The 12,915-nt window shown below is 49.1% G+C and overlaps 1 protein-coding gene across 5 annotated transcripts in view; it reads right to left on the bottom strand.

Moving 5' to 3' along the window:
• The window catches only part of SLC25A22 (solute carrier family 25 member 22), a 357,355-nt gene that overhangs the window by 109,565 nt on the left and 234,875 nt on the right, over positions 1 to 12,915 (bottom strand). For all 5 annotated transcript variants that reach the window (XM_085644868.1, XM_085644871.1, XM_085644869.1 and 2 more), the window contains one exon: positions 11,934 to 11,989. In XM_085644868.1, coding sequence (XP_085500994.1) covers positions 11,934 to 11,989 — 56 coding nt within the window. The remainder of the gene's footprint in view (positions 1 to 11,933; positions 11,990 to 12,915) is intronic.

Below are 12,915 nucleotides of genomic sequence, written 5' to 3' on the forward strand. Positions count from 1 at the left end.
ACAAGCAGCTGGCAACCGAAACGCAACATAGTGCTGACCGGAGAACATTCTCACACCCCACATCTTCCTACAAAGTGGGACTAAAGACAGGAAAACACTGTTCACTAAAATATAGCTATCAAAAGTAACAGAATATACCCTCCCTTACACTGCACTGCCTTATATCAAAGGATCTGGATAATAAGAGAGATTATCATGTTAATGTTATTGTGAGCTTTTCTGATATTGTTTCAATGTTTAGTGCATCAAGTGTTATGTACTTTGTGTAATTTCACAGTCCGTGTAAAGGTTCTGAGGGGCACTACTGGGGCTATCAGTCTCATTGGTCCAATGGTTCATGGCCAAAATGACCTGTCTTGTGCAAAAACCATGATCCAGTCTAAGGCAACCACATTTGTAATTCAAGGCAGGAAAAGCAGTCAGCCAACTCTATGCTTATCTCTAAATCCCTACATCCAACTCCCCGCAGGTGCCTCCGATTACCTCACTAAGCTACTGGTGCACAGTTTGAAACTGGTCTCCTTGTAACCCAGAGCAGCAGCCCTGTGCAGGATCTGGCCTTCTGTTCCCTCTTGTCTACAGCACAAATGATTCTCCTGCAGACATTGCTTTCCTCATGCGTACAGTTACCTCTTAAATGGTGCGCTCCATCACCAACAGCGCACATATTCTCCGTTATACATCGTTGTTGTGCCACGTCTGATTGCCCGGGTGGAGGGGATAAGACGAATGCAATTACCCTGCTGGAGTGGACACCTAAGGCAGAATCCTGGGCTAGTCTCCGCCACAGCCTGACCAGCAGATGCAGAAGAGGGCAGAAAAGCTTGAGATGACAGAAGGCTCCAGCAACTTAGGAGGTCCCCGTGCCGTTTGAAGGCATTTGGTAATACGGGACCTCCTACGAGTGTACAGGTACAAGGGACAAGTTAAGGGTTCTTGTCAGCAACTTTAGTATCAAGCTGGAAAACAGTTAGCTATGCCCGCAAAGCAGAGAGTCAATGATGGTATTTTCCAGGATATTTCATTTCTTTCTTTCTCTCTGCAGTAGAGTCCAGGTCCACTTCAATGAACTCTGTAGTCAAGAGCATTAAACGCCCTTCTGTGATTGTAATTATGTTGGTTTTGAACTGTAATGTCCCTGTTTTTCATTACTGTGTTTCACTGTAAGACCTAACACCTTTATGAATAAATCTTCCAATGAAAAGTTGTAAGGATCTCTAAATGACTTTACTTAAGATTGAGGAGCATTCAGCATAAAGAAAAGCCCTTTGTAAAACTTGAGAATGGTGCGGAGTGTGTGTGTATTTTGGAAAAGCTGTTCAAAACGAGGATGCCTCTGTTTGCAGAAATGATAACCAGTCAGGACACTGTGCAGAGTTTGTCGTTTGGAGAGGAGTCTTGTGCACCAGGTCATTCCACAATAAACCCTCAGTGGAGTGCTGTATACATCAGTGGATTCCGGTAGAGAGCTGTGTTGCTCTTCCCCCTGAAAGAATACTCTGCAACTCCATCCTCCATCATAAAGTACAATTTCCTATTTTTTTTCAGAGTTCTGTTTCTAATTCTCCCGCAAACAGCACCACGTTTTACAATCTCAAACACAGAGCTCCACGGCCCCTCCCTGAAGCCACATGCTCACTATCCGTGCTCAATGAGCCCTCTTCTCTCCCTCCCTTACCAAACCACTATATTCCATTCCCTATCCGAATCCTGCGTCTTAAGAAGGCTCTTTGCATCCAGTAATCCCATGTAATCCATGCTCACTAATGTGGCCCTTTTATTCTCCACCGAACCGCCCATTTCCTCTTCTAACACAGCAGTGTTCCCACTCCCTCTCCCAAAACAAAGTCGTGGGCGCATCTCTTCACCCAGGCCCAGCCTCTCATCCCCGCGAAGCTCTATGTTCATTTTTATGTCTGGCGTCAGCCACGACCTTTTGATTTTAGTACAACTATATGTATAATATACTTATAGATGCTTTGAGCTAGCCTAGAACATCGTTAAGGCTGCCGGCTCATTCAGATTTTTATCCTGCCCACTACAGCATAAGGCAGTGAGGCAGGTCACTTAAGCCACTGGCTAACTTCACTGGCAATACAAATGAAACAATCGCATTTTAGGGCAGCATCTACCGCGAGACAGTGAGTGGGGGCTCCTTCAAGTTCACAAGGTGCACACCTGCACGCAGAGGCAGGGAGATTCTGCCTCCCTGTGTTTGCAGCGTTTCGCATAATCAACAACGGCCTCCTTGCTCTCTTCAGACCTCACTCATCTCATTGCTGTCATCAGTCAAGATCTTAGGTCGGTATCCGCACGTCCCCCTCACACCTACTCCCGCGCTCATCTTTCTCCGCGAGTCCTTTGCTCACGTTACGACTTTTGGTTTGGCTGCTTGCACCAGTTTTTATCTGGGTTCAGGGATTGTAATGAATTGCCATGGTAACCATACTGGATGGATAGTCAGTCGCCTGCAACATACCTTCCACACACCACCTGTTGCTGAAAGCCAATCACACGCCATGTGGTACCGTCTCCCTGGCAACACGGAGGTGTTGGTAAAATGCTGTTCCCCTGGGAGGACCAGGCCAGCTTTGTCAGGCCCAGGTGCCACAGTAATGAAAGGTGGATTCCCATCAGTGTGATGAAAAACTTCCTAACACCATTCGCAGACCTCATATTCCAGCAGGGGCGATATTTTTTTTAATTTATAATCGGGAATTAGCAAAATCAAAATGTATGATGCAGTTCGGACCAAGTTACAGCTTAATCACCTGCAGAGGCGGACAGGAATATGCACGGGAATTGCACTTGGTACGCTTACTCTGACCGCACTGGACTGTAGAAAAACCCTAAAAACAAGTCCCAAAAGATGTGTCAGGAAGTCAAAGTTATCCATACATTGTATTTGTGTTCAAATTAGGACTTCCTGGTTCGGAATAAAGTTATCCATACATTGTATTTGTGTTCAAATTAGGACTTCCTGGTTCGAAGCCATTGAGCTGTTCTAAATATGACACATTTCAGGCTTCTTTTCCTTCAGTGTCTCGGGAGGCATTCCTTGCCTTCGCTACTCGTGCCTAGATTAGGACGTTTACAAACTGCATGATCTGCTTGAAAAACATACATTAGAATTCTGTCTGAAATGTCGCGTTCCAACTGGCTTCCATTATTCCGTTGTTTAAATTATTTACTATCTAACAGGCACATGCATCAACCTTTTTTGCGAGCGCAAACGGTGCGGTTCGCAATAATCAGCCGTTTGCGCCCACATCAAGGGCTTCTGCGATGCATCAAACTGTAAGGCAATTGCGATTTCTTAAATTGCGATTGCATTTAAGTAATCGCAAATTGCGATTACTTAAATTTAATGCATGATGAAATCGCAAATGGCAATTTCGCTAATAGGGGCCGCAAATTACCATCAATTTGAACTTGATGGTAACTTGCAAAAACTTTGAAAAATACACTAAAGTGCATTTTTCAAAGTTGTCGGTTACACACACACATGCCCTTGGGGCATGTGCGTGCGCAACATGTGTGCACAGATCAATTTCAGGGGTGCAACAGGGTGTCCTTTTGACACCCTTGCACCCTTGAAATTGCATGCGCAATATGTGAGTACCTATTGAGTACTCGCAAATTACGCATGCAAATTCCCATTCATTCCTATGGGCCTTTAGGCCCATCGGAATGAATGGGAAGGCATTCCTTAATTGCGACTCGCAATTTGCGAGTCGCAATTAAAGAATGTTTGGGAATCGCAAATTTTATAGCGATTCCTACATTCATAGGCTTTTGCAATTCCTTAATTGCGATTCCTTAATAATCGCAATTAAGGAATTGCAAAAGCCTACATTGATGCATGTGCCCCATTGTGTTAAAGCAATAAAGCGAAAACTGCTTTTTTGTGGCAATCACATCAGCTAAAAGATTGGGTGAACTGAGTGCTTTGTTAGCGCCCTATCCTTATTTGCGATTTTTGTCAAGATCGAGTGGTTTTACAGCTCGATCTGGGATGTATTTCTACAGTGCTAAAAGCTACAATACAGACCATCGGTAGATGGGTCAGCCAACTATGGCAGGCATATTCTTCAGTGGGGGAGCATGTGTCGTCCCTAATTCAAAGTCGGTCTGCTAGGGCAGTTTCAGCCTCCTGGACAGGGGCGGGGTTGCCTCGCTGCAAGAGATTTGAGAGAGGCAACCTGGACTTCTCATCTCATGTTTGTGAAGCATTGGATTTGTCTGGGCACACTTGGCTCTTCTGTTGTGAAGTCTTCTATGATGTAATTGTCGATATTGGCATTAAAGGTTTTTTTCAGCCGCAGATTGTTGGTGCTTTCTGTTACCTGGTACATCCTCAATATGATAGAACAGGGACCAGGAGGACGTAAATGATGGGGTAATACAAAATCTGACGCAAAACTTGCAAACGTTAACTGGTCACCTTTCAGATGCAGATTGTTACCAGCTTAACGAACAAGTTACTAACCCTCGGTAATGATATATCTGTAAGAAACATTAGTTAGTTATAGATTCCTTACCTTAGAATTACCTCCAGGCATCAGACTGGATCCGGAAACGTTTTTTCGTCAGCAGTACCTCTGCATGTCGGAAGGTGGAGTCGGTCGGCTCCGCATTCGTCGTCGGCGTCGTGGTCACCGGGATGACGTCGCGGCAGCTACTTAGACGCCGCCCTCTCGCGCTGACGTCAGTTCTGTACACGACTTTCCGCGCCATAAACATAGAGCCAAGCAAGACACTGACCACTGATGCACAAAACTAAGGCCCTGAAAGGATGTCCTTTACCCTAGAAATCAGTTCGCAGAACAGGGAGGATGGGTAGGGCGGTAAGGAATCTATAACTAACTAATGTTTCTTACAACTATATCGTTACCAAAGGTAAGTAACTTGTTCATTTGAAAGAAACACATTAGTTATAGATTCCTTACCTTAGAATAGATACCCCAGCAATACCAACCCCAGTGGTGGGTCTGCGAACCAAGATCACACCAGAAAGTCCTGGAGAACAGAACGGCCAAAGAAGCCATCTCTCCGGACTTGCCTGTCCAGGCAGTAGTGTTTTGTAAACGTGTGCAGCGATGCCCACGTGGCCGCCTGACAGATGTCATTTAGAGGAATTCCTCTTCCCAAGGCAGTTGTGGCTGCCGTCGCCCTGGTGGAATGGGCGCATAGCCTGCCCGGAGGCTCCTTTTTAGCCAGATAATAGCATGCTTTAATACACAAAACGACCCATCGAGAAATGGTGCGTTTGTGTAAGGCCCAACCTTTCTTGGCGCCCCCGTAGCCAACAAAGAGTTGGTCATCCACCCGGAACTGTTTTGTGCGATCCAGATAAAAAGAGAGCGCACATTTTGGATTCAGACGGTGGAGCCTCTCTTCCTCCTTCGAAGGAAGCGGAGGCGAAAAGAAGGTGGGCAAAGTAATGGTCTGCCCGATGTGGAAGGCAGTGACCACCTTAGGAAGGAAGGATGGACGGGTCCTGAGAACCACCTTGTCCGGATGGACAGACAGGAAAGGAGGTTTGGAAGAAAGGGCCTGGAGCTCACTCACCCTTCTAGCAAAAGTGATGGCTACCAGGAAAGCGGTCTTAAGAGTCAAGAGTCTTAAAGGACAGTTATGAAGCGGCTCAAAGGGAGCGCACATTAAATAGGTAATAACAAGATTAAAAGTCCCACTGAGGCATAACGAAGGGGATTGGAGGAAAGAGATGCGTTAAGACTTTTAAGAAACGGTTAACTACCGGGGAATTGAAATGAGAAGGTTGATCTGGCAGCCAAAGGAAGGCCGAGATGGCTGAAAGATAGCCCTTGATAGTGCCCAGCACAGAGCCCAGCTGGGCTAAAGAAAAAAGGAAGAAGAGAACTTCAGAAAGATGGGGCAGAAAGGGAATGCACAGCCTTTGCTCTGCACCATGCCACAAACTTGTTCCACCGGCAGGCGTATACTATCTTAATGGAGGGATGCCTGGCTGCCAAGATTACATCACAGACTTCGGGAGGCCGGTCGAAAGACGTCAACTGTCGCCGCTCAATCTCCACGCAAGGAGGTGGAGACTGGACAGGTTCGGGTGGAGGACCGTCCCCTGCTGCTGCGACAGAAGATCCTCCCGAAGAGGCAGTCTGATCGGAGGATCGATGGCCATGTTGAGCAGATCGGGATACCAGACTCTTCATGCCCAATCCGGAGCCACAAGAATGACTTGGGCCCGGTCGTGCCTGATCTTCTTCCGCACTCTGGGCAGAATTGGTATAGGCGGAAAGACGTACAACAGACTGCTACTCCACTTGCGACGAAAAGCGTCGCCTAGCGAGTGCCGCTTTGGAAATTCCAACGCGCAGAATTGCTGACATTTCACGTTCTCTTCGATGGCGTATAGCTCTAACCAAGGCTCTCCCCATTGTTGAAAGAGACCTTTCACCACCTCCGAGTGAAGACGCCATTCGTGATCCATCATGCACCTGCGGCTGAGTTAATCCGCCCTGGCGTTCACAGAACCTGCCAGGTGTTAAACCACCAGGGATATGCCCGGATGTTTCAGCCATGCCCAGAGGCGAAGGGCCTCTTGACATAGGGTCCACGACCCCACACCGCCCTGTTTGTTGCCTTACCACATGGCGGTGGTGTTGTCCGTGAACACCTGCACTACTCTTCCCCGGACAGAGGGAAGGAATGCTTTCAGTGCCAGACGAATCGCCCGGAGCTCCAGAAGGTTGATGTGATGCCCGGACTCTGCCGGAGACCAGAAGCCTCTGATCTCCGCCTCTCCCATGTGGCCACCCCATCCCAGAAGGGATGCGTCCGTCACCACAGTGTGGTCTGGTTGGGGAAGGGAGAGGGATCTGCCATTGACCCAATCCTGGTTTGTGAGTCACCACTGCAGTTGTCATGCAGTGCCCTCCGAGATCTGGACGCAATTGGACAAATTCCCCTGATTCTGCGCCCACTGGAACTTCAGGTCCCACTGCAGAGCCCGCATGTGCCACCTGGCATGATCGACCAGCAGGATGCAGGAGGCCATGAGGCCCAGCAGCCTCACAGTCATTCTGACCGAAACCCGGGATAGAGGTTGAAAGATCGGAATCATAGCCTAAATATCCCAGACTCGCTGTTAGGGAGGATAGACCCGAAACCGCGTTGTGTCCAGAACCGCTCAGATGAAGAGGAGCTTCTGAGAGGGAATCAGGTGCGACTTCGGCACATTGATAGAGAACCCCAGCGAATGCAGGAGGTCGGAAGTAGTCTGGAGGTGGGAGACGACTACCTGGGGCGAACTCTCCTTCAACAGTCAGTCGTCGAGATAGGGGAAGAGTGAAACCCCTGATCTGCGCAGATGAGCTGCGACCACCGCCATCACTTTCGTGCTTGTAAGGCCAAAGGGGATCACGGTAAATTGAAAATGCTCGTGGCCTACTGTGAACCGTAGATAACGCCGGTGGGCCGGCAGGACAGGGATGTGAAAATAACCATCCTGCAAGTCCAACGCTACCATCCAGTCTTCCGGGTCGAGGGCAAACAAGACCTGAACAAGCGTCAACATCTTGAACTTCTCCTTCCGGAGGAAGCGATTGACGTCCCAGAGGTCCAAGATAGGACGCAGGCCCTTGTCCTTCTTGGGGACCAGAAAGTAGTGGGAGTAACAACCACGACCTACTTCTGGGACAGGAACACGCTCGATGGCTCCCTTGGCCAAGAGAGCCGTAACTTCCTGCTGGAGAAGGGCCAGATGATCCTCCGACATGTGGTGGTATCTCGGTGGCATGGCTGGAGGGGTAGTCTTGAAGGGGAGGGAGTAGCCCTTTCGGACTATTTGCAGAACCTACCTGTCCGACATGATGGTGCGCCAGTGGGGGAGGTGATAGCCAATCCTGCTGCCCTCTGGCGTTTGATGGGCTTGAAAGGTCGAACTAGGAGGGTTTGCAGGCTGCTGCAGAGGGGGGGTTGGTGGACTGGCCCGCCCGCTGGCCCCCGGAACCACAATGGTTGTTCCCACATCCACAGTCGCATGAAGGTTGGGTAACTTACTGCGGCCTGTGGCTCTGGGTGGGACTTAGCGGGGCACCCCTTCCGTAGCCACGAAAGGAGCAAAAAGCAGACTGTGCAGGGCGGGTAGAGAGGCCCAAGGACTTGGCCGTAGCCAGTGAGACCTTGAAATGCTCTAGAGCGCTGTCTGTTTTGTAGCCAAAAATGCGACGGCCATTAAAGGGCATGTCCATCAAGGTGTTCTGGACATCCCCTGAAAAGCCAGTGGCATATCCAGGCATAGCGACAAAGCGATACTGACGTGGAAATGGTTTCCACCAGAGAGTTGGTGGTGTCCAGTCCACAACGTACTGTGAACTTCGCTGCATCCCTCCCGGCGGCAACAGCCTGGGCAAGCACTGCCCGGGCCTTCTCCGGCACCTGCGCCACCGTATCCCACACCGAGTGGGAATAACGGCCCAAGAGACAAGTGGTGTTTACTGACCGCAGTCCTAAGCTAGCGGGAAAGAACATTTTCTTACCAAGGTGGTCCAGCTTCTTGGATTCCCTTTCCGGTGGAGCGGTAGGGAAGACGCTTTTGGAAGTGGAGGCTTGGACTACCAAGCTCTCCGGGGTGGGGTGTTGGGAGAGGAAAGTGGGGTTGCCCGAAGCCGGGCGGTGGCGTCGGGCAATCAACCTGTCCACAGGAGCCCCAGTGTTGGGCCTGGACCACGTGCCCAAAAGGACGTTGGTGAGGGCCTCATTAAACGGCAGCAGGGGCTCCGAAGAGCTCCAGCTGGTTGAAGCACCACTGTCAGGAGGTTAGTCCTGACCGCCACTGTAGGAAGCTCGAGGTTAAGAGCCTCGGCTGCCCTTCGCAACACCACTGCGTATGACGCTCCCTTCTCCGTAGCCACGGTAGGAAAAGACAACATTCCAAGGTCGGGGGAAGTGTGACCACTGGCATACCCCAGTTCCTCTCTCCAGTCCTGGTCAGAACCTAGCTGATCAGTTAAAGGGTCACCTGACCCCTTCGAGTCCTCCTCCTCCTCATCGTCTGGATGCCACTCAGGTTGAAAAGGGGCTCCAGTAGCAAACAGGGGCACAGAAACCCCTCTCAGCGTCAAGCGCTGTAGTGGTGCCATCAGGAGCTGCTCCGGTGAAGGCGTAACGCTGGGGCCGGAGCCACCGAAGCCACCGGCAGCAAAGACCTAGGCCCCCCAACCGAGTCCCCGGGGCCCGGCGTGCCAGCGGGGTCGGTCCACCCAAAGATGGTATGCATCGCCTCGTAGAACGTACAAAGCTGGGCGGGAGTCACTCTGGGTCCCGGAAAGGGAGGGAAACTCAGAGTCAACTCGTCGGGCTCCGCATCCGGAGCCGCGGGAGGGGCACCACCCGCGGGCCTCGTCGGATCGGCCGACCAATGAGGAGAAGTTGAAGAACAACGATGCTTCTTCGGCTTCTTCTTATGCTTCGCCTTACCCAAACCTGAGTGCGAAGACTTAAAAGATTTGGAACAGGAATGGTGGTGGCTCCGCAACCGGTCCCTCGACCTCCCTCACGACCGGGATTTTGAACAGCACAGAGCCGACTGCCGGTGCTCAAGCAGCTTTCAGGACCGCTCCCGCAAAGCCTTCAGCGCCATCGACCGGCAGTTGGAGCACCACTTGGGGTCGTGGTGGCACTCCAGGCAAAAAAGAAACACGCGGTGCGGATCAGTCACCGACATCATGCGATGACGGGACCCGCAGGCCTTGAAACCGGACATCCCTCGTGCACCTTAGGAGTCAAAGACTCACACAAAGAAGAAGACAAAAGTTGAGAATAATTCAGTCAAAAAGTCACTGGAGGTACCGCTCTTCCCAGATCTGCGCTGGCTGGCGCAGAAAAAGAAAGAACTGACATCAGCGCGAGAGGGCGGCGTCTAAGTAGCTGCCGCGACTGTCATCCCGGCGACCACAACACCGGACATGGAGCCAACCGATGCCACCTTCCGACGCGTAGAGGTACTGCTGATTAAAAAGATTTCCGATCCAGTCTGACGCCTGGGGGTAATTCTAATGTAAGGAATCTATAACTAACGTGTTTCTTTCAGATATATGAATACACCACGAGGTAAACTATTTTCCCAGACAGCAAAATTACAAGATAGTCGAATACTGACCCTGAATATGCCACAATATACCGCATAATTTGTATTTTTTAATGTATGATTCAGTCAACACTGCTGTAGAATTTACATGATTTCTGTGGCCCAGTTATGGTATTCCAATTTTTCAGCCTTGCAACGTCTAGACTGTTTGGGCTGCATTGATCACGAGGCGTTAGGTTCTCCTTTTTTGCCAGGTAGCATGGTTCACTGACTCCTGAAGCTTCGCAGGAAATGCAGCCCTGATGACATGGGCCTGATGGGGGGTGAGACTGATGTGGTCCTCTTACTTTATTGCATCTACCAGACTGCTGGCTAGGGTGATCGGACTTCAATGAGGCCCAAAGAGGCACAAATGTTGCTGAGAAGATTCTTGACCCCGGGTAAAGGCAAAAAGTTAGAGGCGAGTTCAGGGAAGAAGCCCTTCACTATTACAGTGCAGGACTGTCCAAGGCTGTCTTGTGAGAAAATCGGAGTGGACGGTGAACCCAAGCACCTGGCATTTAAAGCAAGTGGAGGGATGAATCAGTCCAGCTACAGTCTGGGATCTGGGCTAGTGTGAGGCTGCTTGGTGAAACTTGTGATATCTCATCAAGCTTGTGCCCACCACTGTTCAGCAGATTTATACTTAAACTGTTCCATGCAACATCACTGCTCCGGCTACTCTAGCCTTAGGATCACATAGATCTATCAATGTACCTCAATTCTCACCCAGCGAAACCCTTGCACTGCCCTTCATGGAGCACACAGTGAGTTACGATGATGCAACTCAATGCAATCCTATTCCACTACTGGCCCCCACCAACACCCGCCTGCCAATGCACCTTAACATACAGTGCCACCTGATGCTATAGCACTTACATTAAAGGCCCCTGGCAGCCCAGCCGTCATACCTTAATCCTGCCCTCTAATTCTTTCTGTCATTTCAGTACTCAAACCCACACACCCTGCCACTGCATTTCAATCCTTACCTGGAACACCCGCAGCTTTTCAAGCACTGGAAACATACTTCCCTCTTTATGGTTGCAATAAAAGTCCAGATCATATTGCCTAGTCTACGTTCACCACCGCAATTTATTCTGGGACTTGTAGTCTTGGTTCAGTTCAACTGACCCCGCGGTACAATGACATCTGAAAGCAATGCTTTTTATAAGGAAAGTCTAGGGTTGTACTCAACTCACACTATTCTTCCAAGTTATGACATGCAGCAGCCCTCTCATTTAATTTCTGACACTCGCACATAGGGCTTTCACCGCACCTCAAGCTGACCTGTAGCACTACTTGACAATACAATAGCTTTACCTACACCACAATATGGATCAGGTTTTAAATATGAATATATATCATAATACTGAAACTGGGAAGGAATTCTATATGTGAACCAATAAAATCCACTTAGGTCCGCCCTTGTCTCGAATACCTGCACTTTCCCATACATTTCTCTTACTATGCCATGTTCAGCATTATGGTGTGGAATGCGTAGTTTCAAATAGACAAAAGTAGAAATTAAACTAAGCATTATTTTTGTATTGTCATGTGTAGTACCCATAAGGAGACTGTGAAGGTTTTATGTTAATTCTATTTGGGTTTAAAGCAAGACCTATATAAAGAGAAAGAAGGGCCACATACTTATAAATTGAAATATTTGGTTCTCAGCATGACCCCCACCCCCCTTACTCACTACGCATCCTGTCACATCAGCCCTTAGTGACTTAAGTCACTGTAGGCCACCAAACGTGGGGCTAGTCTCCCCTGCACAATGTTTCCTCCAAGCATCATACGTCAGTCGCTGACCCAGCCTTACCTCTGTACATGCCAAAGTAACCCTCCGATCGTATCGTCTTGATGAGACAGTCGGACCTGAAATCAAGAAGAGAGTTAAGCTCATGCTAGATGCTCCAAGGATTCACAAGCAAGTCAGTACATTTTTTGTTAAGTGCATAATTGGTACTACATATCTCTTAATTACACTGCAGAATGGTAATTATGCTCATGATGGGTACTGAAATGGAAAGACTTGAGACCAGCGCCCTTTGGCATTGTAAGCTTCCCAATATACCTAACAACAAGCAATTCAATTACAGAAGCCATGTAGCAGTGAGAGACTAAGTCAGGCTGCGATCCCAACCCACCCTGGCCTCTCAGATTGCAACCCATCCTGATCTCTCTGATTCCAATTAATCCTGATCTCTCTGATTCCCATCCATCCTGATCTCTCGGATTCCCATCCATCCTGATCTCTCGGATTCCCACCCATCCTGATCTCTCGGATTCCCATCCATCCTGATCTCTCTGATTCCCATCCATCCTGATTTCTCGGATTCCCACCCATCCTGATCTCTCGGATTCCCATCCATCCTGATCTCTCGGATTCCCATCCATCCTGATCTTGCGGATTTCCATCCATTCTGATCTCTGTGATTCCCATCCATCCTGATCTCTGTGATTCCCATCCATCCTGATCTCTGTAATTCCCATCCATCCTGATCTCTCTGATTCCCACCCCACCCATCCTGATCTCTGTGATTCTCATCCATCCTGATCTCTGTGATTCCCATCCATCCTGATCTTGCGGATTCCCATCCATCCTGATCTCTGTGATTCCCATTAATCCTGATTTCCCTGATTCCCATTCATCCTTATCTCTCTGATTCTCATCCATCCTGATCTCTCTGATTCTCATCCATCCTGACCTCTCTGATTTCTATCCATCCTGATTTCTCTGATTGACATGAATTCTGACTTCTCTTGATTCCAATCCATACTGATCTCTCTGCGAACCTGGT

Source organism: Triturus cristatus, chromosome 3_1, assembly GCF_964204655.1.
Source record: "Triturus cristatus chromosome 3_1, aTriCri1.1, whole genome shotgun sequence".
Classification (NCBI taxonomy): domain Eukaryota; kingdom Metazoa; phylum Chordata; class Amphibia; order Caudata; family Salamandridae; genus Triturus; species Triturus cristatus.